General features: G+C 34.1%; 1 protein-coding gene across 3 annotated transcripts in view; it reads left to right on the forward strand.

Moving 5' to 3' along the window:
• The window catches only part of LOC106063889 (large neutral amino acids transporter small subunit 1-like), a 23,900-nt gene extending 10,974 nt beyond the window's left edge, over positions 1–12,926 (forward strand). For all 3 annotated transcript variants that reach the window (XM_056038237.1, XM_056038236.1, XM_056038235.1), the window contains exons 3-11: positions 2,689–2,814; positions 3,807–3,906; positions 6,107–6,151; positions 6,943–7,066; positions 7,639–7,742; positions 8,218–8,314; positions 8,405–8,554; positions 8,652–8,829; positions 9,030–12,926. In XM_056038237.1, coding sequence (XP_055894212.1) covers positions 2,689–2,814; positions 3,807–3,906; positions 6,107–6,151; positions 6,943–7,066; positions 7,639–7,742; positions 8,218–8,314; positions 8,405–8,554; positions 8,652–8,829; positions 9,030–9,106 — 1,001 coding nt within the window. In that variant the 3' untranslated portion in view covers positions 9,107–12,926. The remainder of the gene's footprint in view (positions 1–2,688; positions 2,815–3,806; positions 3,907–6,106; positions 6,152–6,942; positions 7,067–7,638; positions 7,743–8,217; positions 8,315–8,404; positions 8,555–8,651; positions 8,830–9,029) is intronic.
• The last annotated feature ends 1,262 nt before the right edge of the window (positions 12,927–14,188 follow it).

Raw genomic sequence — 14,188 nt, forward strand, 5'->3', positions numbered from 1 at the left:
TTTTTTTTAATACTACTCCCAGTCTGGTAGTCATTGGTGTTCCCTCCCCTTATCTCTCCAATATTTACTTCCGGTGTTGTCCTAACACTAATAGATCAATGACTTTGGTTGATAGTGCAAGTTTTGTGCTGAAAGATAAATCAATCCATAAGCTGTGTAAACAACAAACGATACAACGTCTTCTACTGGAATGTTTGCTTTGCTTCTCCCCTTTTGTGTTGAGTTTTCACATTTGTCGCGTTGCCATGACAACACAGAATAAATAATTAGATTTTCCGGGAATGGAGTATTGGGGGAATAAAACATGTTCCTTTTTTTTTTTTTTTTTGTAATCTAAAATTTATTTGTTACTAAGAGGGAAAAAATAGTTACTTTTTTTTTTTTTTTTTTAACGTAACGTCTGTGTAAGATAAGAGAATGGAAACTTGAAAACTTAGCACTGGTGAACATGCATGACTAGATTGACACATGAAAGTCTTAGGACATAAATATCTTCTTTTTTGAAGTAACTTCTGTAATCTATAAGACAGTACCCCCTGATCATTTGGGTACACCTGCCTTTGCCAGAGGACATTTCCTATCTCTGTAGGTGCTCCTTTAGAAAACATGATGGTTCCGGCAATCAGTGACTCATTCATTGGTGGACGTTTGCAAGTTTAATCATGATATTTATACAAGACGTGGCGTCGAATCAGTGCAATGAAATTGTAACCTAATGTTGTGGGCTAATCTAATCTGACGTCGACTATGTATCAATTATTACGTAACATTAGCCACGGAACATTATTAATTAAATATACTTGATAACAACATTCAGTTCTATAAAATGAGACTTTATTAACCACTGGGAAATTCGTCCAGTCTTCCTAACATTACGCCATGTTGGTTTCTTGTTCGCCTAAGTCTGCTACGTCATTAGTCTTGTCTTACTACGTCACTACTTTTACCGTCGCTAAAACTATACACAATATATTTGTCTAACAAAAGTAACATACTCTCTAAACTAGTACATTACACTAATTTAGTTTCACGCGAGCGAGTAAAGCAACCGCTTTGTATTTATTTTAGTCTTTTCCAAGAGTAATAGATGGGCCCATTTGTACTGCATAAATGTGACATGTGTTTACTTGGTAGATTTAAATGGGTCAATAGATCACTTAGTTCTGCTTCTGTCATTACCAGCCGTCTGACAGCAGCCCCCGCCCCCCTCCCCTCTAACAGAATATCACAGTCGTGTCAATAAACCTGTTCAGTCTTATGTAGCTCTGGTTTTGGTTAGATGTTTTCATGTTCAATACTAGAATCTACGTCTACTCTTAGCAATAATTGACATTGGAATCAAAGGTTTCTGGTGCGACTGTGGGTCACTTTAAACTTTGCACTTAGTTTATCTTGTACTTTAATGTTGGTTTATTTTTAGAAATTAACTCACTAGTTTAAAACGCATTAACAAAGGGGGGGGGGGTAGAGAACGTGAGAGACCTTATTGCATTAACATTTATCGTCGATGCACTTCTATCTGTTCATGTTCAGTTTGAACTTGAGATGCGTCCGTCAATTAGTCTAAAGCAGGGGTTCTTAGCCTGTGGGTCGCGACCCCCTTGGGGGTCAATTGACGATTTGCCAGGGGTCGCCTAAGACCATCGAAAATATGGATTGTTATTGTCTACTCTTCTATTGCTGTAGGTGTGTGTGTGGGGGGGGGGGGTCGCGTCAGAATAGGGGATTGTAAAAAGGTGTCGCGAGCTTAAAAGGTTGAGAACCGCTGGTCTAAAGAAATGCATGTGTCGTTCCCCAAGACATGAACTGTCTTCTGTAAACATAACCAAGAGAAGATAACTGCCGTGCGCCTGAAGGTCACTAGGAGGGTGGTGTGATTTATTTTCGGCGGTTTTGTTTTAGCGCAGACGTCATTGGTGACCTCGAACACTAACCTAGATTGTTTGCCAAGATTCTTTTAAGGACGATTTATTTGTATTTTATATTATGTTCCCTAGCACCATTCAATTTCACTGAATTTTTGTGTGTACTCTCCCTTCGAAGTCTAGTTGAACTTCTGCATTCTAAAGTAGACAGCTTTGTTCTACAATACAATCAAGTGAATACACATTTGCACATTTTTCATCAACGCAACATTGAATAGATTTGCAGGCCCCTGTGTGACACACCATATGAAGCAAATCAACACAGGTCTAGGTCTAATTAGTTCAGACAAATAACGAATGTAAAATTTCATAACTATAGTTTAAGAATACACAAAAATTGACTCAAATTAGGTTTTAAAAGCTAAAGATAAATATATATATAGATCTATCTATATATTTTTTTTATATTTTTTTTTACAAAGTCAGCAGCTGCTGATTACTATTTGTTGTTAAAACGTGAGGGTGTTGGGTCGGATGGTGATGTTTTGTTTGGTGCAGCTGTTATCAATGTGAATCTAGTTTTGAATAGGATCCTTTCTTTGTGCTTCATATTAAATGTTTAATGAACCATTCGATGTCCAACACACTAAAATGTCTATTATCAATGTTTAATGAACCATCAGATCTGTCCAACAGACTATAATGTCCATTAAATGGTACACTATGTTTAATGTACAATATGTGAACATTGGTGTTTATTTTATAAATTATGTTACTCTCAATACTGGATGTTTTACATTTGTTTGTTTGTTTCTGTCCCCAGGGCTTCTGATAGCCATCAATAGTCGTAATGTCAAATGGGCAACTCGAGTTCAGGTGGTCATCACAGCTTCCAAATTGGTTGCCCTGGCATTGATTATCGTAATAGGCATGGTCTACCTAGGCAAAGGTAAATATTTTAGTTTCATAGATTGAGGAAGGGGGGTAGTTTTATCTAATCTTCTTTATATTATCAGCTATCCTCATGCAAAATCACTAATCCTAACACTGTAGCTGATATGACTTCTTGTAGAGCACTTTCTCTTGTGACTTCTGTAGAAGTATTCTCTGACAAGGTTGTGATGAGAGCCTAAACATCTCTAGACCTTATCCCCCACACACAGCAGTTTGGTCCTAAGGAATGTCACAAAAAAAGGCTTGGAATCAGCAGGATCTTTCAGAATGTAGCACTGCTACAGACTATCTAAAGCAATTCCTTCCAAAGCCTTTAAAGTGTTATCAAATGTGCAGTCAAATCTTATTTAATAGAGCCTATTGAATATTTTAATAAATATCAAGTTTTGCTGAACCCACATACAGGCTAGTCGAATTGAAGTATCAGAGCTGCACAGAGGATACATTGTCACATGCTAACTACATTCTGATATATGAATGTGTTTTGGTCAATTTTGAGTTTATGCAGTAAGTTTGAAACAAACAATAGATAACTGAACAATCTTCTTTTTTCATAGAACCTCACTAGCAGAGTGGTTAACATATTGGCTTGAGGAGGCTTGAGCCATGAATTTGAATTCAGGTCGTTGCGCCTTTTGTAAAAAAAAATATTTTCATAAGCGATGACTGTAACATTCTCCCAGATACACCCATCCCACCCCCACCCTCCCCACCCACCCAAAAAAAATTCCTAACTTGACCAGATAAGTGATAGGATTATAGAGAATTGAGAAAGATTGTATGAAATAGCGATAAACAAAAACAATTGGTAAAAATATTTCTAATTACACTCACAGACTTATTGTTGTTGGTCTAGATCCATAACAAATTTAATTACATGGCTGACCCAAACTAATTGGTACAACTACGCTTCATATAAGCTTTGTTGTTGTTTTTTTTGTTTGTTTGTTTTGTTTCATTATTTTTTTAATGTTTTTTTTTTATTAGGTGACAGGGAGAGCTTTGAGGATACATTTGAAGACAGTGAGTATAGTGCTGGTGCTATTGCTCTCTCTTTCTACTCAGGCTTTTGGGCCTACAGTGGTTGGTAAGTAAAATGTTGTTTTTAAGCACAACGAATTTTAGATATGTGGCTATAATTACCTGCATACCAAGATACAGATTTATTTATTAAAAACTGATACATTATTCCAAAGTTTTGTGAAAAGTTCTTCTTATCCTAATTTTGACAAAGTACAGCTCACTTTGTCTTGTTTAGTTATTAAGTTTTGTTTTACTTATTGAAACTGTTTAGTGATTTATATGCCCATACTTCTTAGTACTTTGTTTAATTTGACTAACATATTGGTTTAATGCACAGTAAAAGGTAGTACTTTTGCTATTCATGTGAAAGAATTAAGTTTTAAAATACATTTCTTCTGTGTCCTTCACCCTGTCTTGTATTGAGGTCTCTACTTACTCCACGTTACCTGCAATGTTGAGCAGACATCTGACAGTGGGAACTGGGCTAATTTTCTCTCATTGTTACCTGCTCAAGGTTTTTGTATAGTTTACTTCGGTATTGGGGAGGGCTGAGAATGTTAGGGATCTACTTGCCCTTTATGCTTAGAGGTGACCTAATTTCTTTGAAACTGATTCTAGACATCTGTTATTCAGTGTAGAGGTCATCTATACACTCACTTGTAACAGGTGATTTGAATTATCGGTGCAAGACATTCACTTGTTTAGATTGTTTATATATTCGTACTTAAGAATGAAAAAGAGTTTTGAACTGAATGGAAGACCTCAGTGCAAAAATGGCACAAGTTCATCTATGTAAAGAATTTTATTTTTTTAAAATATGAGATGCACATTTCAGTATAATGTTTTTATGAAATTTTAGCTGAACAAAATCTAAGGAATCTGAAAAAGAAGATTCCATTTCACAATTAGATCAGAGATTTCAGATGGTCATGTGATAATCAAAATTGATATCCAAGTATTGAGTGAGATCCTCAATTTGGGTGTTCTATAACTTGAGTCATGCGGTGAAATGGGGTTCTAAATTCTCTGAACTCAATGATCATTGACAGACAGGACTTACCTTTGCACATGTCTAGCTTAATCAAAGCAGTAGCCTATGCCTATCTATATATGTATATATAATTCTCTTCGTGGCTCAACAGTTTAGATACCAAGAAGCATAGGAAAGATCACTCTTTTATTTCTGCAAGTCGGACTAAAGTTACCCCACGAAAAAAGAGGGGTGGGGGGACAAGTAGTATTCACCCGTCACTAAATAGAAGAGCTGGACTTAACCATTGTGACCAAGAAGTCATGGAAAGATCACTCTTATTTATTTCTACCCCACGTAACTTAATTGGCAAAAAAAAAGAGGGGGGGGGAGAGAGAACAAGTAATCTACTCTGTATTCACCTGTCACTAAATAGCAGGGCTGGACTCAACCGTTGGTGGGCCCTATGCGAAATGGATTTCGCGGGGCCAAGTTTGGGTAGAGCTACGGATAATAAATGAAAATTAAGAGTTTGTATTAGAAAATAAATTCGTCTTTGCATTTTATTCATTCTTTACTACGTACAGAATTACTTTACGAGCCTTGCTTGTAGCGAAGTCATGACAGTATATCAGAAAAGTACTATTTCCTACATAGATCATGTTCAGTAACAAGAACTACCAAATGTTTCAATCTATCTTCGAGAATTGTTGACCTAAAGTAATTCTTCATTAGTTTGATGCACGAGAAGCTTCTTTCACCAGATTACACAATTACGGGTATTGCATAATGCCGTTTTTTTTTTTATTGTGCGTAGGATTGGCCTTTTCCATATTGAATGACACCCCAAATGAAAATTTTTGTCAATAGATTTCAGGTGATTTGTATGAGTTTTCAAAAGATTTTAATAATTTCCGGAGATTTCCAGAACTTTTTCATATATTTTGCAATTTCAGGAGCTCCTGGTAAATCAGGCAGCCGCGGGAAATCTGTTATAAGTTATAAAATCGTTTACTTTAATAATTTACACCTAGAATTAGTCTGGTCCTATGAAAGTGCGGGACCCACTGCGGTCGCATAGGTTGCATCGGCTGCATCGGCCGGCACTGTAAAATAGCGGCGTATGCTTTGGGTTGACTAGTTAATCATTAAACTATTAGTGCTCCCGTCTCTAATTCTTATGCCAACCTTTAAGAAAGACTTACTATGAATTGTTTACTACATGCAAACTTTTATCAAAATTATTTTTTTATTTGCAAAACATTCATGAGTTTTATTTAAACTTTTTTTGTAGGAGTTACCTTAACTTTTTGACAGAAGAGCTGGTTAATCCTAACAGGTAATTGTTTCTTTGTTATGTTCTAAAATGATGGCTAATTTTTATGGGATGTTTTTGTCTTCTAAATTTCTGTTACATTTAAAGTCAGTTTGTTGATGAATTTTACAAATGTGCTTCCTTCATAATGTAATTTTAGTTTTGTGCAAAAAAAAATAATAATAATAAAGTTTAACGCATTTTTGACTCCAATATAAAAAATGGAGAGCTGACCTCATAAACTATCATACCCAAAGGGGGTGAACACAATTTAACCTGACATAGCCTACATGCCTTAAATGGAATTTTAAAAAAATTATTACCTACTCCTGAATGACTGTTCTTAATGGAAATAGGAAGAGAACACTTAAAAATAATTTGACACTACAAAAACAGCCTTCATTTTGGTGAAGAAAGTTTTCTGTTTATTTGAAGATGTCTTGTGCTTTCTGGGCTAGACAAAAGTACAAGTCAAAAAGTTATAACTAATGTAAAAGTACCATACCACATGTGCTTGAGCTAATTGCACTGTTGGTGTTGCTGTACCCATAAATAATGTTTGTGTCTCACCTAATAAATTGTACAGCTACCACGCAAGTTCAGCAGATAAGATTAGTAAGGCTATATACGTATGGGAAAATCCAGGTTTTTCAAATTATGGGGGATTATGTGGTTTCTCTGTATTACGTCAGGTGTCGAGACAGAACATAAAGATGCTTTTATTTTTTTCTTATTATTATTTGTTACTATCTTCTGTTCATTTTGTGTATTATGTACATTTGATCAATTATGCTCTGTGCATGTTATCTGTGCAGGAATCTGCCTCTGGCTATCATGATCTCCATGATCACTGTCATCTGTGTGTACCTGGTCACAAACATTGCTTACCTGGCTGTCCTCAGCCCGTCGCAAATGTTGCAGTCAACAGCTGTTGCTGTGGTATGTGTCCCTCTCCGTTGTATTGTTTGACTTCTTAGAAGTAATTGCTGTGAGATCAATAAGCAATTTAATTTCTAAATGGCTTTCAAGTTATCTTTCTTATTTTCTACAAGGTGTCAACACCATCTTGATTAAACACTTTCGTAATTATGCTATTAGGCAACACTCCTGTTTATACATTGAAAGGAAACTACTTTATCATCCAAATCTCAAATAAAAATAAATCAGAAGTTCATTGAACTTAAGTACACTCATAGTAACCTTTGAGCTATTGTAAAGTTAAGACTATTTTCTTTTTGCTAGCCGTTAGATACCCTAGTAAACAATTGGCCAAAGAACTTTCAGTTGAAAGTGTAATTTCAAAATTAAGTTTTCTTTCTTTAGTTTTAAAATAACATACATGTGTGTAAAATTCAAAAAAAAATTGTTGCATTTCAAAGACATTGTTAATATGTTGTTATGTATGTTGGTATGCAGAAGTCATGCTCGGATTATCTCTACATTTCCCATGTATTTATTTCAAAGCAAACTTTGGCCTGTTTTACTATAACCTCTCTTGTGGTCTTCTCTAGACTTTTGCTGAACATACTATGGGTGTGATGCAGTGGTTGATGCCTATACTTATAGCTATATCAGTTTGTGGAACCATGAATGGTACAGCTCTCTCCATGTCAAGGTCAGCAGTTGTCCTTTTTGTTCTGTACTATTAAATGTGCACATTTACTTAAAGCTTACTGACCATTTCCTTGTTTGTTCGTTAAGGTAGAATTCACTATTTAACTCGATTTGTATTTACTCAATTATAGTTTTGAAGTTCAAGTAAATAACAATGAAAATAAAATTAGCTTACAAACTCTAGTTCCGAAATTCATGAATCTATAGATCAATCTATGCCACATCTAACTGATATAATGAAAAGACAAAGTACATGTATAGATCTGTTGGAAAATACATTATATTTATGCATATGAAGTACCATGGTATTTTCACTTATATCCGTTATAATAAGGCTTGTCTTCGAGTCCGAAGATTTTTGAGGAATGCAGTATTTCCCGTGGCTATAAATTTGTCATATACTTAGTAGTACGTGTGTTTATTAGCTTTAAGATGATATCAATGTGTTTTTATTGACTACATATTTATCTCTCCAGGTTGTTTTTTATCGGTGCTAAGAACAACCACATGCCAATGTTCATGTCAATGATACAGCACAAATTTTTAACACCCGCCACGTCCCTCTTTATCATAGTAAGTGACTTTGATTTTTAAATGGCTTACATATAGTGTATCCACCTCAAGTTTTTCTTTTCTGACTTGTTTTTTTTTTATTTTCCACAGCTTGTCTTAGTTTTATGTTTCCAGTCATCCAATGACATTTGGTTCCTGATAGAAATGGAAGGGTTCGGCTTTGCAACAGTTCTTACTCTGGTGTTTGCGGGTCAAGTGTATCTGAGATACAAAGAACCCAATTTACCCCGGCCCATCAAGGTAATTACTGTGTTGTGTAGTTTGGTGAATAAAAGTAAAGTTTTTTGTGTTGTTTTTTTTAAACTTTGTTAATTTTTATGTAATATTTCTATAACAGGTACCGATAGCACTTCCGGCTATCCTTGGTTTAGTCAGTTTTGCTTTGGTTTTATTAACTTTCTACCAGAAGTTTATTGAGAGTATGTTGGCTCTGGGATTAGTCGGGGCTGGCTCAGTGCTGTACATCATTGGCAACCGATGGACCAACAAACCTGCCTCTATACAGTCTAAAATTAGTAAGTATAACCCGTAGTCAAAGATTGTTGGTAGTGATCGCTTTTAGGTCTCTTTCAGTTTACTGGATTTGAGCAAAGACTCAGGACTAAGTTTTAACATTGGAATTTAAAAGATGTGTATTTTCACTCTAGTAGAAGTTTAACATTAAATTAAAAAAGATTCTACTGTTCATTGAAGTTCTTTTTTTTTACTTCCACAGCATTCATAAACATTTTTTTCCAGAAATTATTTTTGGTTGTTCCTCAAGAAAGTGAAAAAGATCTCAATTGGGATTAAGAGATTCTATTTCATCGAACAAGTTCATCACCCTATGAGTGATCAGTGAAAAAAGAAATGTTCGTGTGGAAGACTTGCTTCTGGTCTAAGATTGTGAGATTATTATGCATTTATAAATCCTACATTTTCAGAAGATTTGTTTTCAGCTGAGGTTTTCATTTCGCTTGTGATACTTTACTGCTGTAGGGGGGGGGGGTATCCCAATTCCATTGTACTTCACAATCACATCGACACTACTTTGCCCTTATGGATTTGCCACGCCCTGTGTCTCTAAGAAACAAATAAAGGTTTCTTCTAAACAGGTCTATTGTACTGTGCACGCTTAATTTGTGTGTGTATATTAATAGGGTAAATTTTAGATATAAATATTTTTTGTTGTGAAGAAAAAAAATTGTCCATCTTACTGCTGTAAAATGTTTGTAAAATGTTTTACATGTTTCGGATGTTCCTTCAGAGTTGAAGATAGTTTACTTCCTAGTCCAAACCTCCCGCAGGACAACGGGGGGTGGGAGCGGGCAGGATTTGAACCCTCGACCATCGATAAATCCGAACAACAGTCCAGCGCGCAAACCGCACGACCAGGAAGCCATGCTGTTTGAAATATTCAGGGCAGATTCCTAATGGGCTGATTTTATAAACGAAGAAAAAATGTGAACATATTGCTGAAGGCTCCAGACATTTTCTCTTGTCAGACAATGACAAGAAAGTATTAATGACATTGATTAGAATACTATGACAGTCATCAAATTAATAAAATAGTAGAACAAAGGAATAATTTAAAGAACATATTTAACTATGTCTAAATGTGCTCCATGCCCCAGGGCTTCAAAATGTCTTTTTTTTTCCTTTTTTTAAATTAACTCATTAGCATAAAGTTTTTAAACTCATCACTTAAGCTGCTATACTATATAAGCCAATGTCATTTGTGTGGTAGCATTACAATTTACTTTTATTTTACAAAGGAATGAATGAGTTAACAAGTGACTATTTGTAATGACTTACCAATCTTGTTTTAAAGACATAGGCATTTACATAGCCATGGCTGACAGTATTATAATCTATTGTAAGTGCCTGATATATTGCGTTACTTTACTCTTAAGTTATATCCGTTTATATTCTTTGGAAATACAATGTACATGCTCTGAAAGTCAGAATTTTAAGCCAACTGTTTTATTTGTATATTTCTTACCACACAAACAGCCATTCCAGTTCAGCTATTGCTGACTGCCTGTGTCCACACTTACGATATTAAAACACTCTCCAGGTAGAGATGACACTTTAGCAACAACAAAACATTGACTCCACAAAAAATACTATGTTATATTCAGTTTTGACATGTAATAACGTTTTTTTTTTAAAATTTATTTTAATCTTCATTTTGCATATCAGTCTCTGACATAATTCATTGAATTTTTTTTTAACTGACATACATATGATTTCAAATCTTGTGTTTTTTTGTTTGTTTTTCAATTAAGATTAATATCAGATTTAAATGTATCACTTGAAATTTAAGTGCAGAATATAATTGACATTTTTTTTTATTAACAAAGAGATATATTTGTAATTTAGAATTTCATTTTGTGTTCACTTGAAAGATAGACTATTTTAATAGCAGTACTATGTACATTCCATATCTTGATCATTATCACTTTACTATTTGTGCTTAAAAAAAAAAAGGGCTTTCAATGTCTCATCATGGCAAAAAGGCCTACACATGTGCTAGAGGCTATATGATGTGCTGTCCTCAAGTGTGAGCGCCATTGTTTATTGTGTGAAGTGATCTTCTGATTGGTATACTATTGAGTAAGAGAACATTTGTATTTGACCACCAGAAGTAATGCAGTAATATCAGCTTCATTCACAAATATTGGTTTCATGGTTAATAATGTTATTGATTAGTTAATTGAGACATAATAAACCTGAAATCTATCATGCTGATAATCCTTATCATAATACTTAAGAGAATGTATCTGAAAATCTGTATTTGGTTAATGATTCTCAGTGGTACAGCATTCCTTGGTTTGTTCTTTTGTTGTTGTTTTTTTTTATTGCTGCCAGTGTGTTTAGATTCTCTCCTTGCTTACACTTGTATTTCTTTTGTTCAACTCTCAATTCCCCTCCCACCATTCTCATAGTATCCCCTTGTACCTATTATTATTGTTTGTGGCAGTGTTATGCTGTTAGTTATGATTTTGTGATAAACCTCTTTATCAATGCAATGAATAACAGTGACATATTGCATGCCAGTGTTTCTCAATAGTGCACAACTTGGTCAGTGATTCCAGACTAGGAAACCTTCTTTCTTCAAATATCCCATGATTGTGATGTGTTTTGTTTGTCATGTTTCTTTAAATATCCCATGATTGTGATGTGTTTTTTTTTGTCATGTTTCTTCAAATATCCCATGATTGTGATGTGTTTTGTTATTCATGTTTCTTCAAATATCCCATGATTGTGATGTGTTTTGTTTGTCATGTTTCTTCAAATATCCCATGATTGTGATGTGTTTTGTTTGTCATGTTTCTTCAAATATCCCATGATTGTGATGTGTTTTGTTTGTCTTCAATTTCTTATGCATGTTTTTTTTTTAATTGACTTTTGAAAGATAAAACCAATTATGAAAGCATCCCTTAACTTTAAAAAAAAAATTTACACATACTAAGCCAAGCAAGGACCAAGTTTTGTATTATTTTTTTATTTTCATAAAGGACTTGACAGTAAAACTAATAAATGAGTTTTGACAATTTTAAAGTTTGACATTTATAGAAACTGTGGGTAGACAAATCATAACATTCATCTCTCAAACCTGAATTTAAAAAAAAATCTTTATTTTTTTATATGCATAATTTTTTTTAGAGCAAATCAGTAAATAAAGCTTGTCATTGTGCTGGCCTCACAAAGCTCTTATACATTGTTGGTTACTTAATTAGATTACTCATTGTTTGACCTAAGATTTCTCACCCACATGTCTGATATTGAACTTAGCAACATGACCTATATACATATTTTAAGAGTTCTTAACTGTTCTATGTTTATTGTATCAAAACAAAATTATATATAAGAAGGTAACCTACCCATAAAGAATTGTTTTACAAAAACATTGGTATACCAGGTACTTCCACTTACATATTCAAAGTGATTCTTTATTACATTTTGTTAATGATTATTTTCATTGCATATGTATAAAAGTGTGATTTGAGATATGTCTTGTACAAGATACTTGCATAGAGTCATTTACTTATCAAGTGGTCAACGGTAAACATTTGTGATGTAATTTGTATTGAGTTGTGGTGTTACCACATATATCTTACAACCTATTCCCTTGTTACTGTTTTATTTTATTCATTAAATATAAACAAATATGTGTATGAGAATGGAAATAACTGCCATTATATGGTTTTGTTCAATGTCTTTATTGTATTTGTCTCCCTTGTGACACTACTTACATGAATTTATTGATACACGATTTCACTTTGTGAACATTTATTTTTACCTTTGCTTCAGTTTACCACAACGCATGCAGCTGGAAATTATTTTTTAGTTTTGCTTGACTAGATTTTCATTTTAGAGTGTGTGGTATACAAGAAATTGTGTGGTACAGTATGGTGAGTGCGGGCTATATTTGTGTTCATGTATTTGAGATCTATCAATTGTAAGACTTTGTTTTAGAATATGTTTATGCAGGTGTAACTGACCAGATTTTTAGTGGTTTGATTGTTTTTAATTCTTTTATTTGGCTTGCCTGTATAAAGTATACATTTTATGCAATTGGTGAACTAGGTTTAAATTAAATAAAATTTTGCCATTTAAAATTATTAAATTGTTCTTGCTAAGTCAATAATTTTTTTTTATCATTGTTAGATAAAACTTGCTTATTATCTGTAATGTCTTCTATGTCAGTCCTGAAAATGTAAAAAAAAAAATACTTTTGTGTGTGTGTTTGTATAGTGCATCTTATTATGCTAAATAAAGTATGTTCAGTGCACTGCGGTCCAATCTCTTTTGTGGATCCATGTGGGGAGGGGAGACAGTTTCTGTGCTGCCCTGCCTTTAAGTGCTCATCAAACACAACTCAGTTACTCTGCTCAAGTTGTGATGTGAACTAAAAGTCTCCATGATAGCCGAATGGTTTATGCCGCTCCGACACACTTCTGTTACCTTACAAATGTTTCATTAATTTTTAAATTCAATTGTTTAGTTTGTGTATTACTATAGAAATCTTCTCCTAGACATTCAAAATATCTGTTTGCAATATAAAAGACTTGCATCATGGATGGATAAATTTATTTTATCTTTTAGGTTACAGACATTACTTCAGAAAAGAATATAATTACTTCCTACACATTTCATGTGTAAATCAAGTCATGCATGTTGATCAACGACCTTAACTCTGCTAAGTCATTGGTTTTCCTGGCTGATTCAGGCAACCCGTTCCATTCTCTGACCTGTCACTTGCAACAGAAGAAAGAAACTAGGTGACGCGTGATAGCATTAAAAATAACTTTTTATTAAATGTGAAATTTGAAGTTGAATCCAGATTCTCAGCCATAAGAAGGTGTCAAACCTAAAATATATAATGTCAGAATATTATTAGAATATATTTTTAATTGTCCAAATTTCTAAAATGTTTTGGTTAGAATAATGCAATGTCTTAAAATAAAGTGTAAAATGAAAGTTGACCTGTTATTGTGGGCAATAGTAATGAGGGGTTCATGTGTCCAGCACAACAAAGAATTGCCTTTACGTTTCCCGTATATATATTCAGGAATCAATTTAGAGCTATGAGGACTGAATAGAGTCCTGTTAACACAGAATCTCACCCTTCACCAGGATACCAACTCAAATAAAGCCAAGCTATTGACGAGTTTATTCTATACATTGCTTTTGTATTTCTATTTAGTGCTCATTGCGCTGTGGTTCAATCTCTATTCTGTACATATTAGGGGAAGGTGTCTAGGAGGTTTTTCATGCCGGATGCTCAGTAAATACAACTCAGCTTGAGTCCGATTTTTTATTTCTGTAAATGCAACGTTTAGAGACGTGGCGCTGATATAGTGTGACTATAGAGGGACTGGTCACTAC

The sequence above is a fragment of the Biomphalaria glabrata genome, chromosome 8 (assembly GCF_947242115.1).
Source record: "Biomphalaria glabrata chromosome 8, xgBioGlab47.1, whole genome shotgun sequence".
NCBI lineage: Eukaryota > Metazoa > Mollusca > Gastropoda > Planorbidae > Biomphalaria > Biomphalaria glabrata.